Below are 27,034 nucleotides of genomic sequence, written 5' to 3'. Positions count from 1 at the left end.
TTGTGACACGAGCCATGGATAGACGCCACATCGAGCGCTGAACCGTACGTCAATGTCGTCGCCATATTGGATGTGTCAAAGGCTGTGCTGTAAATGTACTTACTTTCATAAAGCGCATTTCTACAAAGAAATTTAAATTAATTCCTCTTGTTTATACATTCGCACACGCACTAATATACTTGGGAAACAGTTAGGGACTCAAAATAATGTGATTGTCATTTTCTGCCTGATCCAATATGGCGGCGATTTTGACGTGTCGCTGCTGTGAATAAACCCACTCGATGCGGCGTCTATGTATGTCTGTGCTTCTTTAACACAAATGACAATACAATTTTGATATTGAGCTTCATTTAGGTTGTGCAGGTGTACCTAATGTTATGGCGCTAATGACAAAAAATAGATCACCACTAGATGTCCCACTCGCAACACATAACACTGGATGCAAGCGCCTATGAGAGAATGAAGGGGTGGCTAATACTGCAATTAAATTATTATATACAGATACCAAGTAAATACCATACTGATACTGATAGCCATCACTTAAAATATTGTTTTTTGATTCGATAATGACACTCTCCTTGATAGGTATACTATCGATATTTGTATCGATCCACACATCCCTGATAATAAAGTAATCACCAGAGAGCGAGAGAGATAGAGCATCCGGCCGACAGGTGATCCTGTGCTCTGTCTATTGGCTTGCAGACAGCGGATGTGCTTGTGCAAGCCTGGGAGAAAGTCACCATGGAACCGGAGAAGAACAACCGGCTCCTGCAAGACGTGTTGACGAGACCGGACAACGAGACGTGCATGGACTGCGGCAACCCGGGTATGCAAAGACGGTCATATTGCTCCTCTGAACAAGACTTTGTATATTGTATATGTGTGTGTTGTCATGGCTGATCAGTGTGTGCAGGCTAGACATAAGCTGTCCCCTCCATTGAGGCTTTGTTCCTGTATGTGTCCATAGTGGCATCATGTTGTAACTGAACAGCAAATATCTGTTTTCTAATTAGTAGGACTACAGGGGCTAATAATGCAATATTTCATATGCAATATTCCATCCCTCTATTTAGTTTATGGCTATACGTCCACAAACTGATCTCCCCGAAATGGTATTCATCCAAAGTGGCTGCTGAGGTTCCAGGATGGGCTGAATGGCAGTGCTTGGAGGCGAATTCTTGTGTGGTTCCTCTGAGGACTGGCTGCAGTTCCTCTCACAGATGTGGATAAAGAGCTGATGAAAACTTAAAATAAAGGGATAATTCTATAAAAGCTGATGATAGTGGATTAAACATGAAGTGCTATGCATTCTTGCTTTAGATGTGTTGATTGACTGACAGTCTCAGAGAGGTATTAGTTGAACAATGATGGGTGTCTTATCAGAACTCTTCATTGTTATCAATGTGGAAATCTTGTCATGTCAAAGCTTTGTGCTATTTAAAGGGGACATATTGTGCTTTTTCCACTTTTCTGACAGGTAAATGTAGTTAGAATGTTGTATTCTCATGTTAAGATAATGAGATTTGCGCATTTGGAAGTGAGCCCTGAAAGGAGTTTGGGATGGCACAGTCTTTAATTATGCTTTTTTTTGGGTAAGGAACCTTGATAACGGTTTTAGAAATGGGGGCAGTTGGAACACAGGAAAGGAAGTGTGGCGAACCTGAGACATTTTTTTTTTTACCGTACTTTGATTTTTCAGTATGTGGCCCTCTGTGGGAAAAGTTCAGACAACCAAGCCCTAAGTGTGATGATGCTGCATCTTCTGTTGACCTTATCTTACCTACCCTGCGCCGCAGCTTCATCTATGAATCAGCCCGTTTACACACACATGCTTTTTTATGCTAAGTCGTCCTTAGTAATTGCCTTTGACTGTGTTTTCTACGCTGACATAACATTGCAATGTTGTGCGTCTGCCCTTCGCTAAGGACACACAAACAAGTCCGATCCTAACCTAAGCAGTCTTCTGAAGTGTGAGTCATGAGTCAAGTCCATGAAGTTCAGAGAAGCCTTAGTCCTGAATAATTAAAATGTCTTTGTTACACTGCAACTTTATTATGCAGTGGCTTTAAACATTGGAATTCCTTCATTCCTTCACCCATAGTAATAATAAAACGGAATTACATCCGCACATGATTATGAAAACAAGCATCAGAGATTTTCCTAGAAAAGGAAAGACTGCATGCACGTAATATACAGACACAGATGCAGTTTGCCCATGTCTGATTTAGACCATATAAATGTGCAACATCGAGAAAAGCAATGCACGTTATCCACTTTTTACAAATACACTATAATTCAACTTACCAAACATAACACAGATGCAATATATCAGATACTATATTAAGGCAATGTCTGCAAAAAAAAAAAAAAAATCCAATATTTTCTTGTGTGCTTGGGCCTTTTGTCCGCATACAAACGTAAGTATTTGTCCTGAAAAAAAATGTATGTTGTAATAAATCTGATTTTAAAAATAACAACAAACCAGTATAGAAAATTATAGAAATACAAAGAACGGGTAGGATTAAATAAACTCTGCTTCTTCCTTCCCCTATTTTGCCTCTTCCAATGGACTTTCGAGGAGAGGCTGGGTACACCCGGTCCATTCACACCCATAAACAATTTAGATTCTCCAATAAAGCTAAAGGTGGGGTTTAGCTAAGGCACGACATGATGTGCCCATCTTATCCAATCTTTCAGTCTCATCATGGCATCTTATCTTTGTTATCTCGATGGACACAAACCATAGACCACAACTCCTACCACCACTGTCCCCCCGGTATCCCTGTATTGCTGTTAAAAACCATTGGAGCACACAATGACCTGCATGTGTATGATGTGCATTCGGTTTGTCAGACATGCACTAATCTCCAATGAGTGTCGTGTGACTCACACGGCGATGACCTCACCACGGGCTGCTCTAGACAGTGTCTGTGTTTTAAATAGTAATGGATGACTTGTTTTATGATTGAAGTTAAAATTAGATGAATCAAACGGAGAAACAAATACACATTCCGGTAACACTTCTAGCCTTTTCCTTTCCCTTGCTCCTTTTACTCCAATTTTTTTTAGGTCTCATTTGAGTATTACGCACTCCTGCTGAATGTGTGCATGCATGTGTGTGTATGCGAAGGGCTTGTGAGAGAGGGCAGCTGTTGAGTGTGTGAGATGCAGCAGACACTACAGTGGCATCATAGAAACTACCTATTGGGGTACAAGTGAATGGGACAGAATATAAATACACCGGTATGTTCATCATGAGAGGGGAATTCATACTACCGTGCAGATATGCCATTCATATTTAATATAAACCATATATACTGACAGCTGGTTGACAAATGAATGTCTGTAAAATTAAATAATTAAAAATTAACAAAAACAAAAAATTGTTAACTATAATGATGAAAATGGTAATATTAATGATGGTAATAATGATAAAGATTATAACAATAATGATAATAATAATAATAATAATATTACAATGGGTGGCACGGCGGTCTAGTGGTTAGCGCGCAGACCTCACAGCTAGGAGACTGGGGTTCGGTTCCCGCCCTCGGCCGTCTCTGTGTGGAGTTTGCATGTTCTCCACGTGCATGACACGCGGCTTTTCTCCGGGTACTCCGGTTTCCTCCCACATTCCAAAAACATGCTAGGTTAATTGGCCACTCCAAATTGTCCACAGGTACCCCGCCTCTCGCCCGAAGACAGCTGGGATAGGCTCCAGCAACCCCTCGTGAGGAAAAAGCGGTAGAAAATGAATGAATATTACAATGATAATAATAACAGGGGAAACAAGACAGTGGCATGAACATGATTATATCTTGCAAAAAAGGGTAGGCATTTATAAGCTTTTACTCGTTTTGGGCTTGGGATCAGATAGTTGAATACAAATGTAAATAATGGAAATAATGGAAATTTTGATTGATGTAAGAAATGCACTGTAATTATTCATATATTTGCCCAAATAAAGGAAAAAAAAATTTTGTAAAATAAAATGTTTATGAATTTGCTACCTTGGTAACGAGATGTCTATTGAGTGAAATTTGAGTGATTTCTTATTTTTGTGTTTTCCATTCACTCTGTTGCTTTGTGGGGGGGAAGAATGTCAAAGAATAGCATCAGATTCATGCAAATAGTTAGATGGATGTATAGATGGATCAGTGCATACCGTGATGATCATATTTTATTGTCTTTACAATGCACGTGACTGTACATGACAATAGCATACATGCACTTATACGGTGGTTATTCGTGAAGACACAGCTTTTGCATTGGCAACTGCATTGATATGTTTCTGTGTAGCATTTATCTTCATATGACATTTTGCTTTTCTCTGATAAGCGCTGTTGACGTGGGCAGAAGCAAAGAGCCCCGTGATCCAGGGACTAAAGTGTACCTTTCCTCAACACCCACGGGAGCTGCTGTCTGTGTCATGTTCTCAGGAAAGCGTCTGTCTGACTGCTTATGAGGCTTTCAGTTTTCTGAAGCTGTATTCAGAGTGGATGATGATCTAAATGCTACGGTCCGTGCTTCAATGGCACTATTATTTTTTTTCTGTGTGTGTAGAACATATTTCATATTTAGTTTTAAAAAGACATCTTGAATATTATGGTGTTTTTTGTCACACCTTCAAGTGGTCATGCAGATGTGTGACCAGAAAAACACATTCAATCTATTTTGTTAATCTCAGTACAGTCAAAGGAAACACAGCCTGTCATCCTAAACAGCAGTTCTCATTTTGTATTTGAATATTTTCCCCAACGGTCTAATCTTTAGAAATATATTTTAGATGCTTTTTGTGAAATCTTGAGCTGATACAAATGGTAGAATATAAAAATAACCTATGAACTCAACCCAGCTGACTTACATTATATTCACGTAATGTCACGTCAGATTAATACAACCTCTAATAAAGACAAAACACTTACTGCTTTAAATCCTTCCTTTCCTTCTGTACTACATTTGAATTTTCTTTTCTCCACACATTTACCTTTTCATCCTCCATTTCCCTTCTTATTTATCTCCTGCAACCTCTCCTCTCCTCCTCCCCATCCCCTCTCTCTTCTTGTCTCCCATCTTGCAGAGCCAGACTGGGCATCACTGACTCTGGGTGTGTTTGTTTGCCAGGCCTGCTCTCTCCTCCACCGCAGCATCCCTCACATCAGCAGGGTCAAGTCGGTTCAGGATACGTGGGATGCGAGTGACGTGGAGGTAAGGCTCTTATATAGCAAACATGACAGGAAGTAGAAATCATATACGTAATAACTCAAGTTAAGGGAGTCTGTAAAGGATGAGTGATGACATGTCATCATTGCTGAATTGAAGTGACTCTAGGTCATATACAATAGTTCCTTTGTGTTTACTGTACAGTATGTGTCATCCATGGAATGACCCTGAACAGGACCCTGACCTCTGCCCTCTCTCTGTAGGGAGGTGGAGAAGTCAATGGAACAGTTACACTTTCATCGTGAGATGTAGGGCTGTCAAATCATTAAACATTTTAATCAGATTAATACAAAAATAATACTGTATATTATATGACTGGGTGCAGCGTAGAATTTGGCAGATTTTATTGATTAAATATACTAGAAAATACTAAATAAAATGCTTTAATATATATATATATATATATAATATATAAAAATATGAACTATTTGGTTTATGCCTTTCAGCTTATGGCTGCAATGGGAAACAATGTGGCTAAGGCCAAATATGAGCAGAAGGTCCCTGCTTTCTACTACAGACCAACACACACTGACTGCAAGTAAGTATACTCAGAGTATATATAAATATACCCAATATAAATGGGTTACTCCATTGTGCGTCGTTTGGATGGAGTGGTGCTGCCTCTACACAGCAGGCTGTGGGAGATTAACCCTTTAGTGGGAGTAGTCAGGCGGGAGACTATGTGTGGTCTTGCGGACTAAGGTTGAAACCAGGGATGTCCAAACTTTTTCCACCGAGAGCCACTTCCTGAAAGATTTAAGGAAGCAAGGCAAATTTTTCCTTATAATATTATGATACTATTAGCGTAAATGTACGACTTCAGATTTTTTAAATGGATTATTTCATTTTGCTATTGTGTGTGTGTTTTATTTAGTTTTCTTGTTAAATTCTATTTTTAGAAAGTGCTGTATGCCCCTTTAAGAAACAGCTACAGGCCACAAATGGCCCCTGGGCTGCACTTTGGACACCCCTGCACCACCGGCATCCAATACCATTCCAAAGCCCCTAAAACGTGCAGGATAGTGTCCCTTGAAGGAAAGGAAACAGCAGTTGAACAAATGAAGGCGATCCAGGAAGAGATTAGGTTGTAAAAGTAGGCAGATGAGGACGGTGATGTGATGACGCTTCGTTTTACATCAGTTGCAACACGGCCTGAAAGTCCATTCCAATGCTGAGCAGCGTGTGTTTTAATGCGACTGATGAGTGACAATGAGTCTTGCCGGCTGTTTTATTATTCAAGCTAATTGGGGTCAAGAAACAAACAGGATGGTGTTTAGAATAACAAAAAGGTGTTTACTGTGGCAGAGTGGTTCGCAGGTCTGTCTCACAGCCAGGAAGTTCTGGGTCGGAATCTGTGTGGAGTTTGTTCTTCTCCTTGCGCTCTTACTTCTTCCGCCATTCCTTGCTGAGAATAATAAAGACACAAATATTTTTCAAACCTGTTATGATAAATTCAGTTATGTTTTCATAATAAGTAAGCAGCACAAAAGAGAACAGTGAATTCCACAAAATACTTTTTCAAGGTGTACGGGCCGTACTGTATTAGACTCACCGTGCCACACTTTGAAAATCCCTGGGTCGGCATTGTGCTAACAGTGAGTGTTGTCATTGTGTTCCCAGGCTGCTTAGAGAGCAGTGGATCAGAGCCAAGTACGAGAGGAATGAATTTGAGTTTATTGAGAAGCAGGAACCTTATTCGGCAGGTACGTGAAAATATCTCTTTGGGCTTGAATTATGATGAAAGTACACAATTTTCTTGCATGGTGGCCAGTACACTTTTAGTGACTCAACTGCAGAGAGTACCGAGCACATACAAACCATTTATACTCACAGTCACACCGATGGACAATTTGGACTCTCCAATGAACATAACATGTTTTTGGACTGCTGGACGAAGCCCGAGGAGAACATGCTAAATTTACATATGGTGTCTGAGCTGAGATTCATTATACAGTATATACTGCAATGACGTCAGCCTCCCTCTGGGTCCTTCTAGTGGACAGAGATCCATTCATTTTCTATGCCCTTTAATTTGTTCAGACAAAGTGCCTCATGGTAAAACTTGAAAATGTATTTTCATTGTAAATTTGTATTGGTGCATGTTTTTATATTCATTATGGTTACTTTTTGAGTGTTAAGTTGCTGTGTGATGAGTTGACTGTAATGACCCCCTGCAATTTCCAATGAGTTGACAACTTCATAGGTCATGATTGGCTCATCAGTGGCTTATAGTCTTTCTGCCCGATCTCCTGACTGCGTGGCCAACATGCTACACACTCGTCCACCGTTTGATGTCATGATGTTGTTTTTGCATATGTAATATACACAAATGAGCCACAGCATTATATATTATCTGGTTTACAGTGATGTAGAACTGCACTGCATCATACTGGGAGGTCTTTGTCATATTTCGTCATTGTCAGAACCATGACAATAGTGTATGAAAGCCGCATGGGTGGTAGCAGTTTCAGTGACCTCACCCATTCTTCATGACAGTGGAAAACCATCTCCACACACACACAAATACATGCAGACAGTATGCGTTATTAAGAGTCATTGGATCAAGCTGTCTTCATCACAGGCAAGGTGCATCTGTATGTGTGTTCCAAGATTGATTGAGATATACTCTTGGCAGTAACTTGGCCTCAGTGGTAGGACATGTCAGCATTGATTGTGAATGCGGAGGGAAGGAGGTAACCGTGTACCGGGAAGGAGCCGTGGGTGGGGACAATAGAGGTTATTGATTGATGAGGCAATGCCAAATACCGAGCGCACCCACAGACAGAAACACACAGTAAAATGAGTGCTGAGGACAATAAAAAAAAGAAAATGGGAAGCAGCAGCAGGGGGGACAATGAAAGACATGTAAAAAAACATTGTCCATGCATGAGCTTTTATGCTAAAACGGAATGTAATTAAAGCTGTACTACTCAATATTTTAATACCAACAAAAGGATCAAATAACTGTCTAATGTTCCATTACACGCCTTTGCAGTAGATTGATAATGGGTGGTAATGGCTTTGCTTAAAGTGATAAAACCCACTGCGGGTAATCAAACCTCAATGTCTCCACTCTTTATAGCAGGAGCTTTTGTGCCTTGAGGAAGGTGGTGCCTCCCAAAAATTGAGCTGAAATTTAGGAGAATTGAAACAATTGCAATTGTACAGTTTAATGTGAAAAAATCCTATATTATTATTGTCAACCCAACTATTGTCATCCTCACAAGGAGGTTTGCGGGGGGTGCTGGAGCCTATCCCAACTGTCTTCGGTCAAGAAGCGGGGTACACACTGGACTGGTGGCCAGCCAATCACAGGCCACATATAGACACTCACATTCATACCTATGGACAATTTGGAATCGGCAATTAACCTAGCATGTTTTTGGAATGTGGGAGGAAACCGGAGTACCCGGAGAAAACCCACGCATGCACGGGGAGAATATGCAAACTCCACACAGAGATGGCCGAAGGTGGAATTGAACTCGAGTCTCCTAGCTGTGAGGCCTGCACGGCTAAGGCAACCTTATATTTCTTTTAATTAACTAAGTACTATTTTTACACACGTGTAACATACGTGTAAGACTAATGATCACTCTACTATATTGAATTATTATCTTTGCACCTACTGCTCTAATTTAAGACACAGATTAGACAGCAAAGAGTTCATTGCATGGCATCAATACAAGGAAAACATGAAAAGGAGACAGTGTTGGCTGAGGCTTTGGCCAAAATAGAGTGAACAGGAAGTATATGTGCTTAAAATAGAAGGGAATATTATTAACAGGGAAAGTGATCTGGCACAGACATCATGCGCCGCTCTTCTTTTCACGTTCTGCCCTTTTGTTTTCTCCCTCTCTCCCTCGACAAGATGTCACTGGCACTGTTTAAATGTTCTCCCGGTCTCTTGCTCACATTTATTTTTCACCAGGATACCGTGAGGGGTTTCTATGGAAACGAGGAAGAGACAACGGTCAGTTCCTCAGCCGAAAGTTCATCCTGTCCGAGAGGGAGGGGGCCCTCAAATACTTCAACAAGCAGGATGTGAGCAATATTTGACTTGTTGATGACCAACACATGCATGCTTTGTATTAAAGGTCATTGTGATGTTTATGCTGCCTAAACAAATTGAAGGCTAGAGATCCTAAGGCGGTGATGAAAATTGAAACCCTCAACGCCACCTTTCAACCGGCCAAGATCGGCAACCCCTGCGGGCTGCAGATCACCTACCTGAAAGACAACAGCACAAGGAACATCTTTGTCTACCACAGTGATGCTAAGGTGTGTCACAGCAAACATCCAATGAGGAAGGAGTGTGTTTGTGCTTAAATGGCATTTTACTGAAAAGTCCAGCCTTTTATTCATTCATTCATTCATTTTCTACCGCTTATCTTCATGAGGGTCGTGGGGGGTGCTGAAGCTGGGTACACCCTGCACAGGGAGAACATGCAAACTCCACACAGAGATGGCCAGGGTTCCAGCATTTTAATAGTACAATAAAACATTCAACTCGTCTCTATTAGGGCTGTCAATCTTAACGCATATTATTAACAGCACACACATCCTTCAGTTTTTCTGTATGCAGCCCTCAGTGGAAAGTTTGGACACAAAATTATGACTTAATTGAGAGATTTAATCTAGATTTAATTTAAATTAAATCTAAAATGAGAAGTTTCTGCCAAAGAAAGATGCTGATATTAGTGGCCTTCTGGTCTAAGCATATTGTAGAGCACAGCTCCCTCTGCTGGCCAAGTAGTGACAAATGCAAGTTCATTGAGTTCATCCAACCTGCTTGGGTGATATCGACCACGCTGCAGCATCCACAAAGATCATCTAGAGGTTATTCTAAAGCATTCACACTATCATTTACATCAAATATTTAAAATTCTGATGCATTTTTTTTCCTTGTTCTGAACAGGAGATGGTCGACTGGTTCAACGCAATCCGAGCGGCCAGGTTCCACTACCTACAAGTTGCCTTCCCTGGAGCCAGTGATGAAGAGGTTCGGATTCAGGGCTTAGTTACACATCATATGTTTGATATTTTAGATTTATTTTTCATATTTTGTTCATGCTTTCATGTTTTCCAGCTGGTGCCCAAATTGACCCGAAATTTCATGAAGGAAGGTTTCATGGAGAAAACAGGTCCAAAGGTTTGTATTAAAGTGACCTTTAACACTTTTTTGTTAATTAGGAGACCTTAGTGATTGATAATGCTTAAGTTGAGTGGTTCCCAAACCCCAAATTTGCCCCAAATTCCAATAACAGACTACAATTTACAGCAAGATTGGTATGGTATGAAATATTTCCTTCAAGTTACATTAATGAACATCACATGATTACATTTGCACAATTCAACATGCCTGAAAAGGAGTAGAAAGAAGCAGAGCTTATTTATTCCTACCCTTCTCCATAGCTATTACTAGTAATTCATTAATTCATGTAAATGTTAGACGATGTCATCTGCTAAATCTGATTTTTTTGTGGATTTCATTTGCCTGTACAGCACACTGAGGGTTTCAAGAAGAGGTGGTTCACAATGGACGACAGAAGACTGATGTATTTCAAAGACCCACTGGTACCAAAGATCGTCTCCCCATTTATTTTTTTCTACCTTTTTTTTCACTGTGTGTTTGCTCACTTCCTGTCTTCCAGGACGCCTATGCCCGCGGTGAAGTATTCATTGGCAGTAAGGAGAACAGTTACACCGTCCTGTCTGGTCTGCCACCAACCATCCAAGGCTACCATTGGAACCACGGCATCACCATCGTCACACCAGACAGGAAGTTCCTGTTTGCCTGTGAGACCGAGGCTGAGCAACGGGACTGGATAGTGGCCTTTCAGAGGGTCATCAATCGCCCAATGAGGCCGCAGGAATATGCAGGTACACAGGGTCACATGTTATAACGCCGTCTGACTGCAGGTCTATCTCGTAGATTTGGTTACAGTGGAATCTGCCCTGGTTAGCATGTTTTTCAGTTAATTATGAAAATTTGTCCTCGGTTTATGTACATATTCCAGTTAGCGTAGAAATACGGTGCACATCTTGTCATGTTGTTGTAACATTACAAGAATGCAGTTTTTTATGACCAAACGTCCTTAGCTTCTAACAAGGAAGCGGTCGACTCAAAAAATGTAAAGACAAAAAATATTAGTTTTAATAACAAATGAAAGGGATAAATATTCACATAATGTTACTTTTAACTTAATTTACACTAAATTGTTTTACTTCTTGTAAAACTATAATTAAAATAAAACATTTTGGATGTCTGGAAACGCCGAATTAGATTTTATTATTTCCTATGGGAAACATTTATTTGGTTAGAGTATGTTTTGGTTAGAGAACGGATGACGCTAACTAAGGTTCCACTGTACTTTTACTTACTTTTTCATGTTTATTTGTAAACAATTTAATAATATATAAATCAAATATGGCGGCCGAGTGGTTAGCGCACAGACTTCACAGCTAGGAGACCAGGGTTCAATTCCACCCTTGGCCATCTCTGTGTGGAGTTTGCATGTTCTCCCTGTGCATGCGTGGGTTTTCTCCGGGTACTCCGGTTTCCTCCCACATTCCAAAAACATGCTAGGTTAATTAGCGACTCCAAATTGTCCATAGGTATGAATGTGAGTGTGAATAGTTGTTTGTCTATATGTGCCCTGTGATTGGCTCGCCACCAGTCCAGGGTGTATCCCGCCTTTCGCCCAAAGACAGCTGGGATAGGCTCCAGCATGCACCCAGACCCTTGTGAGGACAAGCAGTAGAAAATGAATGAATAAATCAAATATATAATTTGGCCTCCCAGCCAATTTTGTTAACTCAATATGGCCCGCGAGTCAGAAAGTTTGCCCATCTCCTTGTGTGACATGTTAAGCATGCCTGAAACAAACCACGATCATGACAATCTGACTTCCATTTTATTTTTGTCTGGCAGTGGAGGCTCATTTTAAACACAAACCCTGAGGCCTTAGTAAAAGCAGCACTCACCTGGAGTGGCTTGGTCTGTTCGGATCCAAAACAGCCCCGACGTGTGACCATGGACCATTGTTTGGAGGTGATGGGTTGGGAATGGGTGTTGTTTCGTGGCCACAATGAAGAAAAATCCTGAAGAGGACTCAAGGCCAAAAGGGGCCTAAACGTGGATGGTGTCCTGACTTTTGTGGCTACTATCTTAATGCCACATGTTGACCTTGCCTGGAATTTTGTCTTGTGAATGAATGGTTTGAAGTTTCCGAACGCTAATGTTATGATGTGATCATCACACATTGTTAATTTACGTATTTTGAATGTACAGTGTGTATGTGTGTGTGCGTTTTAAAACCATGTTAGATCTGCAAAGTACTGTTTACCACAAATATGCATTAAAAACACACAAACTCTCAGAGATCATTTGCTCTTAACATAGCTGCAGATGGTTGATTTGTATCCAGAAAGTTCCTTAAGCATACTGTACGTATATGACAGCTATTGCCTTCTTTATTTGTTCTCTTGAACTGCTGCTGTCATTGTGAAACAGTTATAGTGGCTCCGAAGGACTATGATGTAATAGCACTGAGGGTTTTATTTATTTTTCAATTTTTTGAAAAGATGTTGTTGATCATTGGTCATTGTTTGTTTGACTATAAAAGTCTAATGCAGATTAATTTTTGTTTTGTCTTTTGTTTACACGCCCCATTTTAAGTGACTCAGAAGGTAATCATAGAGGCTGCAGTATACGATTACAATGGTGAAAGTGCTTTTTTCCCCAGCTGTTTCATTTCCCTTAATGGAAAATAATGCATTAAAATAGCGACAAATTTTAGGTGATCAAAAAAATAATATACTTAGACCAGAATTAGAGATTATCATAGCGATATTTGTAAAATACGCCTAAAATAAAATCAAATAGGCTCTAAAAATATATCTATGTATGTACTGTAAATTCCTGAACAATTGTGATTCAGCATTCAGCACAACAACACAAACATATTTAAAAAAAATAACCTGAAAGGACGTGAAAATTTGTGATATTTCTATCCATCCCTCCATGCTACTCACTTCCGCCTGTTTGGTCACGTGACTTCGTGACGCAAAACAAACATGGCGGCTTCCAGTGGGAAAAGTGGCGCGTCTGTGAGAAGAAGACGTCTGCAAGGTGGTCCAACAGAAGCAAAGTCTACAGACAACAGCAGAAAAGATGCCGCAGACACTGACGAAAATGGCGACGAGGAAAAGAAGCTCCAATCTTTACAAACGGGGACTTTCTGGCTTACTCGTATTGTGCTGCTGCGCTCCGTAGCCTTTATTTACTGTGAGTACGCTGACCTGACAGGAAATACTGTCCATGACTCACAGTGTCAGGATCTTTTGACGGCTCCTATGCTTCTGTTTTTACTTGAAATGTATATGAATACCAATCAAATCAATTCATAATAATTAGATTTAACGTTAGTATGTTACAATTATACAATTTTAAGACTCTCCAGATGGAACCTTACTGGACTGATTGGGAAGGAGCATAAGCACAGAAATGTCCAAAGGCTCCAAACACCATATCATGTTATTTAGTAACTGATTTACACAGATAGTGTTTGCATTACAATGTGGCCAATGTCAAAGTAGCCAACTAAAAATTTACCTTTTCATTCCGCCCCTTAAAAAGTCAGCCAACTTTCTTCTGGGCATCCCTCTCATGTCTTATGACACGGACATCCCACAGGTACGGCTCCCCTGGTAGCCATTTATTTGTGTTCCAGTGCTTCAATTGTGGGTAAATAAAGTCTTTCTGAAGCTGTACTCAGCAACACAAAAAATGCTTGTTTTCCTGATACACTGCATCAAAATCAATTGTGAATGTAGCCATATCCCTGTCATCAAATTCAATAATTTCCCAATCTCTTTTTTTCCTCTAGTTGTGGCTTTCAGTGTCGCATACAACCAGAATAAACAGCTGATAGGCGAAAACGGACTGATGCCCTGCAAGAGCTACCTCAATAACGTCAAGCGCTATGTAGGGGGAAAGATAGGCATGGCTGCCCTGGCGTACACCCCTTCAATCCTCTGGTTCTTGGACTGGAACAATATGAACGGCAACCTAGATGGTATTGCCCTGTTGGGGATGGTGCTGTCCGTGTTTGTTCTGGTGACGGGAATGGCCAATATGGTGATCATGGTGACATTGTGGGGGCTATACCACTCCCTGGTTAATGTGGGACAACTGTGGTAAGTTTTGAATGTGCACCTATGTTTTCATTAGGTTACACAACAGAATATTTACTTGATTTTTTTTTTGTTTCTGTAGGTACTCATTTGGTAAGTGAGCCTGATGGTGCGATCCAATTATCTCCCAGATATAGTATTTTCCCCTTTTCTGTTAATTCCAGGGCTATGATATGATAACACAAATTGAATAATGTTAACTTGGTTACAGTCCTGCATGTACCTTAAAATATAATATAATACAATTTATATTTACAGTATAAACAGTGGATAGATAATGCATCTTATTGCCTAATGATGATTATCAATACTGCATTTCCAGGCTGGGAGAGTCAGCTGTTGGAAACTGGATTTTTGGCCATTTTTCTATGTCCAGTGTGGACTCTGTCTCAAGTACCCCGCCACTGCCCCCCCTCCCGCATCTGCATCTGGACCTTCAGGTGGCTCATTGTCCGTATCATGCTTGGAGCTGTGAGTAAAACTGTCCTCCCGGCCCAAGTTCTCACCACTGAATGTATATATCATAACTGCTTTATGACATTACAAACGTTGAGGTGTGTATATATTTCAGGGCCTAATTAAAATTAGAGGGGACAAATGTTGGAGGGACCTCACTTGCATGGATTATCACTATGAGGTACGAGGTGGATTTTATTTATTATGATGTCATATAAAATGGTGGAAAATGTAAAATGGTGCAGTGTTTTTGCCCCTCCATGTTTTTGCAGACACAGCCTGTTCCTAACCCCATGTCATACTACATGCATCGCTCCCCTTGGTGGTTCCATCGCTTTGAGACATTGTCCAACCACTTCATTGAGCTCATCGTCCCATTCTTCACCTTCCTGGGCAGGCGGATGTGTATCACCAATGGTGTGATTCAGATTCTATTTCAGGTAACACAAAAATCAACCACAAAAAAATATCTGGTTCCTAAAGGTCACCAGTTCTCTGCTCTGTCTTTTTGGGTTCTAGGCCACTCTGATTGTGAGTGGGAATCTGAGTTTCCTCAACTGGTTGACCATTGTTCCAAGTCTGGCCTGTTTTGACGATGCATCATTGGGCTTCTTGTTTGGCTCCAGAGGTGGAGCAAAGGAAATGGTGCTGGAGATTCAGAATGAGGACCAAAGTGGACAAAGCCCCAAACCCACCAGAGGTACTCAAGCTGCTGTTCATGGTGCTCAATCAGTAGGCCAGACTTACTACAAATAATGTGGAATTTTTACTCATCTCAATATAGTAATGGCTGATATAAAGTATCTGCATTAAAAACAATAGCAACCGCCCTTTTGTGATAATGCATGTTTTTGAAATGATTCATTTAATTACTGATTTCTTCTTATCTCTCTTTTTTTTGTGTCAGGGATGCGGATTCGTCAGGTGGTCAACATATCTTTGGGCATTCTGATTGGCTGCCTGAGTGTTCCGGTGCTGATGAATTTGCTGAGTCCCAGACAGGTGATGAACACGTCTTTTGACCCGCTGCGCATCGTCAATACCTACGGGGCCTTTGGCAGGTACACTCACTGGTTTTATTCTTTCATTAAAGCTTTCAGCAAGGTTTGTGTAAAACGTGGTGACAGATATTGAAATCATAAATTACATGAAATGGGTTGATCACAATTTGAGGGCATCTCCTATTTGAGGCACACCTTCAAGCATCAGTTTGACCGGTTTTGCTTTCCTATCCAGTCCTTTTGATCTTAATGCGACTCCCTATTTAACAGCATTACCAAGGAGCGCACAGAGGTGATTTTCCAAGGCACTCTGAGTAAGGATCCCAAAGACCCAGAGGCGGTTTGGGAGGAGTACCAGTTCTTGTGTAAGCCGGGAGACGTGTACCGTCGGCCGTGCCTCATTTCCCCATATCACTACCGCTTGGACTGGCTCATGTGGTTCGCTGCCTTCCAGGTGGGATACTAGACATCAACAGTTTGAGTAGATGATGTATGTAAACACATTCATTGTGGTGTACGGTACATTCAGTTCTCTGTGTATTTAGTGTACTTCCTGTTTGGACCACTTTACACCCAAAAAAAATGTCATCTTCATTAAAAAACCCTGTGTTTGACTTTCCACATAGACCTATGAGCAGAGTGAGTGGGTCATTCACATAGCAGGGCGCCTGCTAGCAAATGATAGCACAGTCCTCTCCCTGCTGGACCACAACCCCTTCAAGGACACAGGTGCCCCCAGGTAAGCGTATACTATTTTCAAGAGTGCATTTTTCAGTGTTAACACAACCAATCGTATTCATTAGCAAATTTATTTAGCAAATATATTTGGAAGTTAAAGGGGACCAATTATGTATTGAGTTGTGGACTCCTAGAGAACAGCTACACATGCGCACAGAAAACTTTCTAGATCTTCCAGAATCTACACCTATTCCAGCTGTATTTCCTTGGATTTTCAAAATAGTCTATTTTAATTTATTCCACCCACGGCCTGCCTCCGGCCACCCCCACTCCGATGTGATTGGTCACACTCTCAAGTGCTCCCGACTACTTCTGGAGTACTGCCGAACCTCACTTTCTAATTTTGTCGGTATAGGAGTTGATAATAAATGAATGAACCCTTTGGAGAGCTACTTAAAAGTGCTTAGGACGTATATGAAGTCATTGTGGGCAGGAGGACAGGCGTGCCCTGGCAGGCCCGTATAAGGATCTCCGCAGGGAGCCAGTGTGAGAAAAAACTCTCTGAAACTGAGCTATCAGAGCCATCCCAAACTTCTTTCAGGGCTCACTTCCAAATATGCAAAACTTATTATCTGAAACATCGTTTAACACGAGAATAAAACATTTATAGGTCATAAAAGTGGAAAAAGCATAATAGGTCCCCTTAAACACTTAAAGACTATGTTATGCAAAGGTCATGCAACTCCAGTGCCCATCATTGTCCATTTCCCCTATTTAACATCACCTTTTGGTGATACAAAGGACACGTTGCACTTTACCAACAAATAGGATGAGTATTAGTTCCTTGTGACACAATTGTCTTTTTCCATGTCTCAGATGGGTTCGAGGGGAACATTTCAAATACAAATTCAGCCAACCCGGCAGTGCGCATGCGTCTGAGGGTAAGTGGTGGCTGAGAAAACGCATTGGTGCCTACTTCCCTCCTGTGGACTTGGAAGGACTCAGGGGCTACTTCCAGTCCAGGAACTGGCCCCACCCACATACAATACCAACAAAGAGGACCTGAGCCCATATCTAACATAAGTCCCACTCGGAGGACAAGAGTACCTAGACTGTTATGGGGGCCAACAGTAGACATGTGATCAACATGATGCCATCTTGTGCCGTTTTTTTGTATGCTACTACTTTCAGAATGAAACAAGGAGATGTGCTGCTTTGCTGTTGCACGTTTCTTCATGCACCGCATGTGATTTTTATTTTACACATGTAATCATGTGTTTGTGCTTTGTAAATAAATTACAGTCGGGGTGTGTTATCACATCACTTTTTACTTAGTGCAGGAGTACAGTATTGTACTTGTCGTGCTACTATAATTTAATTACATTGATTATGTTTAGATGCAGAGTGCTGGCAAAATGGGAAGCAATTCATTGTAATGCCCAGAAAAGACCAATAGATGGTGCTCAAGATTAGGAAGCAATATTAGGCACCCTTTCAGGGTTTTGTCCTTTTTCACCCAATTTATCTTTATAATATAATATATTGTACAAATGCCTTTTATAATTTTATATTTAAAAAATTGCCTAAAGTAACTGCAGTGAATGGTGTCATGCCAGAAGCTCCTTTTGTTACAGCTCTCTTTTACCAACCAATAAAGCACAGTCTGCATAACATTCTACACATTACTGCATGTCAGTCAGAGTACAGTAGATATGAGTGTAGAATGTGGCATCACCACTACACAGGAAACAAATACCGATTGTAGACAGTTTAAACTTAAATGTTGAGCACGTTTTATTGACTTTCTGGTATGTTTTAACATCATTTGTCCATTCTTCAGCATTTTTCCAAGTCCCTCCATGAAAGCATGCATAATCTCACCATACTTCAAAAGTTGAAGTTAACTTTTCTTTCCGAGTGTCTGCCTCTGAATATTCACTTGTGTACTCATTTCTGCCTGTAGTGCGGCTCTGAGTGTAATGCAAAAATAGTCAATTGTCCTACTTTGCTTGGGCTTTTTTCAATTTCATGGTGTGTTTTGTGAACCTGTGCACAATACCCAGAAGTAACCATTCAACAGAGCACGAAGGCGGTGCGTCCTTGGGTTTGTTTACGCTGCAATGACGCACTTTGAATTAGGAGTGACTGCTAAAACTAAAGTGCACCTTGAAAGACAGAGGTTTTATGAAATGGAACACATAACCGCTTCAATCTAAATAATAATTTTAATATCTTTTAAAACTGTTTTTCAGTAGTTCAATTGAAAAAAGTAAAACTCATATAGAGTGAAATATTTCAAGAATGTATGAGTGAATAATTTTGATCAGCTAAATAGTGTTTTCTAAGTCTTGACTCAGGTCTCAAATAAAGATCGGCAGGTCCAAGTCAAATCTCAAGTCTTTTTTTCAGAAATTAACTCATGAATGGTCGCTGTTTCGTGGTAGACAATGATCTATAATTTGTCAAAACTAATTGAAATACAAGTGATATGTAGTATTCTGGTCACTAGGCGGCAGTAATGACAAAACATTGAGACTGCAAGAAATCACATTTGACATGAGAGAGTGGGGGAAAAAAGCATTCTCCCATTTCGTGTGGAAGCGGTAAGTTCATTCATTCATTCATTCATTTTCTACCGCTTTTTCCTCACGAGGGGCGCTCGGGGGGTTGCTGGAGCCTATCCCAGCTGTCTTCGGACGAGAGGCGGGGTACACCCTGGACTGGTCGCCAGTCAATCACAGGGCACATATAGACAAACAACCATTCACACTCACATTCATACCTATGGACAATTTGGAGTTTGCAATTAACCTAGCATGTTTTGGAGTGCGAACATGCAAATTCCACACAGAGATGGCCCAGGGTGGAATTGAACCCTGGTCTCCTCGCTGTGAGGTCTGCACTCTAACCACTAGACCACCGTGCCGCCCGGCTTAAGTTTAACAGAAATAAATTTGAGGCTAACTGGTTAGCTTGCTAACTTGATAGTAGTAGCATGATTAGTAACTTCTATGTAGTGGCTGCACTCATTTATTACATTAATTTATAGTGGTTGGCTATGGAACCAATTAACGTGATAAACGAGGGACAATTGTAGTAATCTTAAATGTTGCTAATTCGGCTCCAATATGCAGTATATATCCATGTTGCTAATTGATTAGGCAGATGTTAAACGTCGGTGGATGTTAAGGCAAGGTTTGCGTGGACTTTCCCTTTAAAGCTGCAGGAAGACCATGCCGTCTGTTCACTCCAATAAGCAGCAGCAGGGAGGAGGGAGAGCTGTTTACATTATCAAGTACATCCCGCTTTCACAGTCGCTTTGCAGCCATAGAGATAGTATTTTACATTTTTTTATTTGGTAATATTAATACCACTTGTGTATCCGCTACAATGATTTAGTGTAAACTTCCTTATTTTAAAGCCAGCACCAACTCGTTGAGAGATTCGCAGCCTCGTTTTTGTTTACTTTTCTTGTTTCCTTTTCACATGCTGTTAACTCCACTTGTTACCAGAGCCATGTCCAGGAAGAAGGCAAAGGGCAAAGGCATCTCCAAGAGTCCCAAAGGGTCGCCGAGCAGCGGGAGGACGGGGAAGGGACTGGCCGCCGGTGCCTCACCGACCTCGGGTCTTGTTTACCCCAGCAGACCATCCATCAGCGGCAGCGGGGAGTTTTATGATATCGCATTCAAGGTAAAGTGGAGCCACCAATCACGAAAAAACACTTTCTTTCGATTATGTTAGTGTTAATATAAATGCTTAAGTTGAAACGTTGAGTTTACTACGAGGTGGGCGATACTGCAAATTTTGGTATCGATCTGATACCAAGTAAATACAATGATTGTATATCGACATAGATACCTGTACATGGATCAACTAAAATATATGTTTAAACAATTTAAAAACATATGCATTAAGTCAATATCGACAAAAAGATAAAATTTTCTTTTGTTACATGCTATTAATTGAGCGAAACAAAGTCAGTACTGTAGTATCAATATGACAATATCAACTATCTAACTATATAATGAACACAACAATGTTTTAGTAAGTAATAAAGAGGGAAAATGTTGATCTTATCACAGCAGTATTGATACATTATCACTATCGATACAATATCGATTCACTCACAGAAAGCGGTTTTGAGTTTGTTATGGTTTTCATTAAAGCATCCCACCAACCGTGGGATCATCTACACCGAGTCTATATATGCAAACTCCCGCCACGCATGGCCGCCAGTATTCATTTCACACTTTGATTAACACCTGTGGAAGTACTACCGCAATATCCAAATCTTATTGTTTGACTTCATCAAATTAAATTCAATGGACTGTCACATCCAAGTGTATTGCTGCCAACAGAATAACAAATTAGAAAATGAGTAACCCACCAGTACACGCACCCACCAGACATAACTTCAGGAAATCTAATTCTAAACGACTGCTAATTATAACAAGACACAGTCATGTTATCAGGGGGACAAGTTAGGACAATCCAAATAAAATAGGCACCAACGACAGTACCATTTTGCTATCTGGGTTGAGATTTTTTTTATTCCGAATTTAGTCAGAAAACCATCAAAAACAATCAACATGATTTGTTTCCAAAGTATTCATATCACTTCAAATCTTCTCAGAAAGATGAAACTTTCAGCCAGTTTGTTCCTCCTCCATCCATCTTCTATGCAGCTTATCGTCACTAGGGTCGCTATAGTCAGCTCCTCCCTTCATGGATAATAATGGAGGCTGTGCTGAAGAGCTTTTTGCTTTATAACTTATTGAAGGGAGCCAAAGAAATCTCCCAACAAAGCAGCGATTCACGGTACGCCTTTCTTCTTATAACTAAATGACTCTAAAAAGTCTGCATACTTCTTACTGAAATCGAATCCTTTTACTTTAGTAAAAAATGATTCACCTGAGTTACCTGTCACAGTTGGGTGACAGAGACAAATACCCTCGTGTCCCAGTTTCGTAAAAAACTCGGTCAATATAATCTGTACTATATTGCACCTCTGTTTACAGAATGTTGAGTATGAGCATTTACATGATTGTTTTGGTCTTTGGTGGTTAGATCAGACCATCCCTGCCTGGTCTTTGTGGAGATCCTGCAATGACATTTTGACAGTGAACATAATGTTCTGCCTGGCTTTCATTGTCCAAGGATGTGCGATAGAGGTGCCCAAGGAGAAGCCTTATCTAAAAGCAAAAGGACAAATCTTTTCTTTTTTTCCAAATACACACTGCAATGTAGCTTCCCCATAATACGTTGTTTTAGGAATCAGTTTATTTCCAACGTTGCTTCCCTCTCTCCCACAAACACTTTTGTGCTTGTGTCTCAGGTGATGCTGGTGGGAGATTCAGGTGTTGGAAAGACCTGTTTGCTGGTACGCTTCAAAGATGGAGCCTTTCTTGCTGGGAGCTTCATCTCCACTGTGGGTATTGACTTCAGGGTAAGTTCACGCAACTCAGCCCACATGGATGAACAAGTAAAGTATGAGTAAAAATCTAATCAAACAACACGTACTATTATTGCCATAACTCGTTGGAGAACGTTTCTTTTTCTCTTGCAGCAGACAGTCAAGTGAAACAAAGCATTTTTCACTAATTATTTGCCAGAGTCTCTCTTCTAAAAAGAATGATCATTTAGCACTTATGGATTGTGATGAGCGTGTAAATAAAACTAGAAACAGGAGCAAGAGACGGAAAATAGAGTTATCAATTTATTAGAAAGTGCAGGCTGTTCATCAGCTAATCAAAGGTTTAAGACTACAGTCTTAAAAAGTCTAAATATGTGCTAAAATTAGGCATTTGTGTAATTTTCTGGCAGTTATTCACACTGTCTTGACCTCCTGGTGGCAAAGCCAAAAGGCATCTTGTCTGTGAACGTGGCAAGATGGCTGAGTTCATTAATAAATGTTTGTTGTCCCTGCCGTTTATAGCTCTGGATAAAAATAATCACACTTTACATGTTGCAGAACTAGAAGCAGTGACCTGGTTCAGTCCTTTACTGTCTTGTTGCTCCCCTAAGCTAGATCCTTGGAACTGCTGAATCTGACAGGTTTGCAGGGCGGGGGGGGGGGGCATCCCTAGGAAGCAATCTGATTCATGTTCCACTGTTACTGTCATCCAGAGTAACTTCTTCCTGTTCATCAAGGTTTATGTGCAAGAAAAAGACACTACAAGCATATTATCTCACATAGTGCTAACATACTGGGGGTTCTGTCCCCTGTAACCAGCTTGTCAGCTGTATATTACCCCATCTATCTCTGGAAAACACAGGCAATCAGCGAACAGCATATTAAAGAAGGAAAAAAAAGGAAGATACTATCTACAATTTAGGTACCATTAAAACACACAAAGGTTTCCTAACTTCTGTTCTGAATTGCGAATAAAACCAATATTGGCGTACTTTATCTTGATGGAAATAGTCTCTTTAACACAATAGAGTAAGTAGAAACCCCATGCTTCATGAATTAGCATTTGCAGAAATTAAGGAATGAAACTGGCACCGTGCTGTGTTATGAATCCCAATGAAATAACATGATGTGCTGATGCTTTGGCTGCTTCAGCACCCAAACAAAGCCTTGAATTAAACTCACAAAATGTACATGAAGTTTCACCTTATGGAAGGTAACCTTTTCTAATGACAGGATTTTTTTCTTTTATCTTATTTTTATTCTCTGTGAAGGATATAAAAGTGCTGTTTGAAAAGGTCTGATGAGTATATTGAATGTCGTACTTGACAGGCATTTTCAGCTCATAGACGAGACAAAGATCATCTTTGCACGTCAAGAGCAAAAGAGTATCGTCATTAAATCATCCTCACTATTTATAAAAGCATTTCTTAGTGTCTTTTCTTTTTGCCAGTGATGAAATAAACCCCTATGTAGATCCTACACAGATGAAAAGAGCTTTAAATGCAGACTGAAAAAAGGTTTGACACCTTTTTGTTGGGGAGTAATCAGGACCTGATTGGCTAACAAGAGGGTTTGATTGGCAAGAGCAGGTGAAGTGAATCAGATGTTGATCAGCACAAGACATACTACTATTTCTTTAAATACTGTTTATATTTATTGTACATTTAGTCGGAGCGGCTTATCCAGTGGAATTTTAAGGTATTTAAAATAGACAATTACAAACAATAGGCACATATCTAATTAAATCCTTTTTATGGGACAACAGAGAAGAAATGGCACTTTGATAGAATATAAAGTAGTCAACAATAACAACAATAATTTTGCACTTTTTCCCCTCCTTCCCGTCCTTTATTTTCCGCTACATAGCCAAGGTAGCGATGGTTGAGCGTGATTAGACGGCTTCATCGCTGCACACTCACCATCTGGGGCATTTTCAATGCAACATCTGCACACCACGTTCCATCGTATTTCATCGCACTCAAAATGCTAAGTGTTAATGTGGAAGTGCAGGATTTGGATCACAGCCCGTATCCCTTCCCTTTAAGTAAAATGATGCAAAATAGCAACCATTAAAGAAAGTACTGGTCAGTTGATCGTGAGGCAGGTGTGTGTTTGTGTGAGGAAGACAGCTGCTCTTAATGGCACACGCACTGCAAGGCCATTAACGTCTGACTTTAAATATGAAATTAATTGGCAGGTTTGGGAAAAACTGCACTCTTTAATAACTTTAACTTTACACCTATAAATATAGAATATATAAATATTAAACTCCATCTTGTGCACCTTGTAGGTTTTCCACTTTTTCACACAGGGTTTGAAAGTTTCATTTAAAACCTGCATTTTGTGTTCAGTTGTGTTATCATTGACTAATATTTGAATTTTTTTTAATGATATGAAATATTTATAATAAAGCCGTACATTTTGTTTCATGTAGCCTTATGTAAACAATGCACATGTGCAGGCATGTGTGTGCACTGCTTTGTATTGTCATTGAGAGGCTGCAATCAGGCAGAAGATGATGGTGTTATCGGCCTTTCTGGCTTTTCAGGCTCCCAGACGTCCCCTCCATTGATCCTGGGAGGCTTTGAATAGTAATGCCGTCATGGTGAGGGCAGATTGTATAGTCAGACTCCAAGCAAATGTTAAAAAAAAAAAAAAAGATATTTATGCTCCACTGTCCACTTTGTATTTTTACAGCTGGGGAAAGTATTGTCATAGTAACAATGAAGAAGCTTCCCAAAGGGAATTGTCTGTCCATTATGACGATGATAACTGGGTCTTTAATCTTATATTAATCTTACACAATAAGAACTATTGTGTCTATTTGCTGTTTACTTCTTTTGTATGCATGTTGATAATGCAAAAGCCATGGATATATTTAGGTTTTTACACATACATACATACATAGTACATACATACATACAATGTGTCCCATAGTGGTTCAATCATGACGGTGATCTTAAAGGAAAACTGCATTTTTAAAAATTTTTTTTGCCGTGCTTTGGTTGTTTTAAGCATTCCCGGAACTTCTTTCACATTTCACATCGCAACATTAGAAGTAAATTCTGTACCTTCTTCAAACTTTTCCAAACTCGAAAACCATAACACAGCAATACGTAGCGTTATCTTTGGGTCGCAGCCCGAGGCGTGGTGCACAGCGCAATGAGCGAGGGTGTGGTGAAAACTAGTCGGCTAGTTGCTAGCTAGTGTGGAGAGGTGTCACTACACACAGTAAAGTAGTTCTTTGGCCGACCAATGTTAATAAGAATACTAATAACAATGCTGCTGTAGCTTGGTTAATATGCAGGTCAAGTATGTCGATTATATGTAAATGAGGTGTTGTTGGCGGCTTTTGGAGGTTTTTTCAGAAGGCTTTGTAGGCTGAATAGTTGCATGCATTCTAAGCTGCCTCTTGTTTTTATATGTTTAGAACGCACAGAAACGAGAAAGACGTGTAAATGCACAAAATTATATAGATAATTATGAGCATACAGACTAAATGTGAAGCTATGCAGATGTATAGAGATATACTTATACACAACATACAAGTGGGTAAGGTCAGAATAAGAAGGAGGGGGGTCTGTGGGGTGAGAGTTTAAAAGGTAGACCACTCTGGGGAAAAAGCTGCTGGTTTTTATTAGCAGTGTCGGAAGGCAAAAAAGGAAACAGACCATAGCGCAGGTGTGAGGAGTCCTTGAGGATGCTGAGGGCTCGCTGCAAGCCATGTTTCTTCTCATCATCCTCGATAGCTGGTAGTGAAGTGTTTATGGTTTTCACCACCCGCTCTAGAGTTTTGCCGTCTGCTACAGGAAAGCTGTTCTGGATGCTCACACACAGTAGAAGTTCTTGAGTGTCCGTGAGGACGTACGGTGCATCTTCAGTCATCTTGTGACCAAGTGAAGTCCCTCTATATGTGGATCCAGGTTGTTGCTGCAGACCCATAGCCATTACATTGATGCGGATTGAACCGTGCTGTTCTTCTTCTTCCTGAAGTCCAGGATGAGCCCCTTAGTATTGGTGGTGTCAAGGTCAAGCAGCAGGTTATTATCCTTGCAGCAAGCGGCCATTGTTGCAGCTCATTGTTGTTGCTGATCAGGTTGATTACTGTTGTATCATCTGGAAACTTTATAATGGATTTGGGTCCAGTCTACAGTCGTAGGTGAAGACTGCTGGAGTACAGAAATGGACTTAGCACATGGTTCTGTGGTATGCCTGTGTTGAGTATGATGGTGGAGGAGCAGGCCTGTTGGTCTGAGTCCATTGTCCACTGTGAACTTAATGCGCTTACTTGTGGTAATGGCCCCCCTCAATTTTGCCGTGGGTGCCCTGGAAACCTGTAGGTCCCCTGATCTGATGCCCGAGGAGCCACACTTCCTTGTTCATCTCTGGCTTTAAATTTGTTTTGTGTTTCTGTGCAACAATTATTTAAATTAGCTGTTTTGCAGTATAATGAAAACCTCTCACATGAAACATTAGGTTCATTCTTGTGAAAAAAAATATTGACTCAGAACAGAAGAAACAACAGAGCAGATCTTAAGTATAATAATCCATTAATATCCATTGAATCATTTTTTTTGTCTGCACATCTGTTCCCCCTCTGGTGTATGCCAACTAAAAATAAGGCAAACAGATACACAAGGAAAAAAGGATCAAACACACTCATGCTAATATGATTCCATGGGACGGGATCACCAGGAGCACAACAGAACCTTATTTCCTCTCCTAACATATCCTACCTAATCCTTTTGCTGTCTCTTCAGCCTTAATTCTCTCTGCTGTAGGTTTTCATTGACTTTCGTACTCTTATGTATTGCTAATGTGGGTCAATGGATGGTCAAAGGTATCTACAGGGGTTAATGTGTAGTTGTGTATACCTCTTAGCTTTTACCTTTTTCCTGCTATATGACGCCATATGAGTGTTTGTTGGGCTCCTTGGAGACTGTTGTTATGGACAAATAACCATGACAACCCAACAACTCAATGAATATGTGGAAACCGCATCCAGCAGATTTTGCTTATTTGGCTGACAGATGGCTTTGTTTTTATTTTTTCCAGTTTCACGGTC

The 27,034-nt window shown here is 40.4% G+C and overlaps 3 protein-coding genes across 4 annotated transcripts in view; all 3 read left to right on the top strand.

The window, feature by feature from the left end:
- The first annotated feature begins 482 nt into the window (after positions 1-482).
- LOC131109644 (arf-GAP with dual PH domain-containing protein 1) lies at positions 483-12,860 on the top strand. Of its 2 annotated transcripts, XM_058061859.2 has the most exons (12): positions 570-585; positions 710-829; positions 5,084-5,211; positions 5,673-5,764; positions 6,847-6,929; positions 9,155-9,267; positions 9,358-9,504; positions 10,142-10,225; positions 10,313-10,375; positions 10,729-10,800; positions 10,878-11,106; positions 12,158-12,860. In XM_058061859.2, exons 2-12 carry the CDS (start codon positions 745-747, stop codon positions 12,184-12,186), a joined length of 1,125 nt encoding a protein of 374 aa, XP_057917842.2. In that variant the 5' UTR covers positions 570-585; positions 710-744; the 3' UTR covers positions 12,187-12,860. The 2 variants fall into 2 exon arrangements, with proteins under 2 accessions (XP_078645120.1, XP_057917842.2); XM_078788994.1 differs by having other exon boundaries at positions 483-829; positions 5,128-5,211.
- A 391-nt stretch (positions 12,861-13,251) lies between these two features.
- lmf1 (lipase maturation factor 1) lies at positions 13,252-18,932 on the top strand. The gene is made up of 11 exons (XM_058061845.2): positions 13,252-13,513; positions 14,115-14,424; positions 14,504-14,514; positions 14,744-14,892; positions 14,993-15,058; positions 15,150-15,317; positions 15,397-15,577; positions 15,785-15,938; positions 16,149-16,332; positions 16,505-16,617; positions 17,433-18,932. Exons 1-11 carry the CDS (start codon positions 13,303-13,305, stop codon positions 17,620-17,622), a joined length of 1,737 nt encoding a protein of 578 aa, XP_057917828.2. The 5' UTR covers positions 13,252-13,302; the 3' UTR covers positions 17,623-18,932.
- An 855-nt stretch (positions 18,933-19,787) lies between these two features.
- The window catches only part of rab26 (RAB26, member RAS oncogene family), a 31,920-nt gene continuing 24,673 nt past the window's right edge, over positions 19,788-27,034 (top strand). Inside the window, exons 1-3 of the mRNA XM_058061873.2 lie at positions 19,788-19,851; positions 20,069-20,246; positions 21,892-22,002. Of these exons, the coding sequence (XP_057917856.2) occupies positions 19,790-19,851; positions 20,069-20,246; positions 21,892-22,002 (351 nt within the window). The 5' untranslated portion in view covers positions 19,788-19,789. The remainder of the gene's footprint in view (positions 19,852-20,068; positions 20,247-21,891; positions 22,003-27,034) is intronic.

Source organism: Doryrhamphus excisus, linkage group LG2, assembly GCF_037039965.1.
Source record: "Doryrhamphus excisus strain RoL-2023G ecotype Guam linkage group LG2, RoL_Dexc_Guam_v1.1, whole genome shotgun sequence".
Classification (NCBI taxonomy): domain Eukaryota; kingdom Metazoa; phylum Chordata; class Actinopteri; order Syngnathiformes; family Syngnathidae; genus Doryrhamphus; species Doryrhamphus excisus.
Note: the sequence above shows the minus strand (reverse complement) of the source record. Positions and strands in the feature narration are given on the sequence as shown.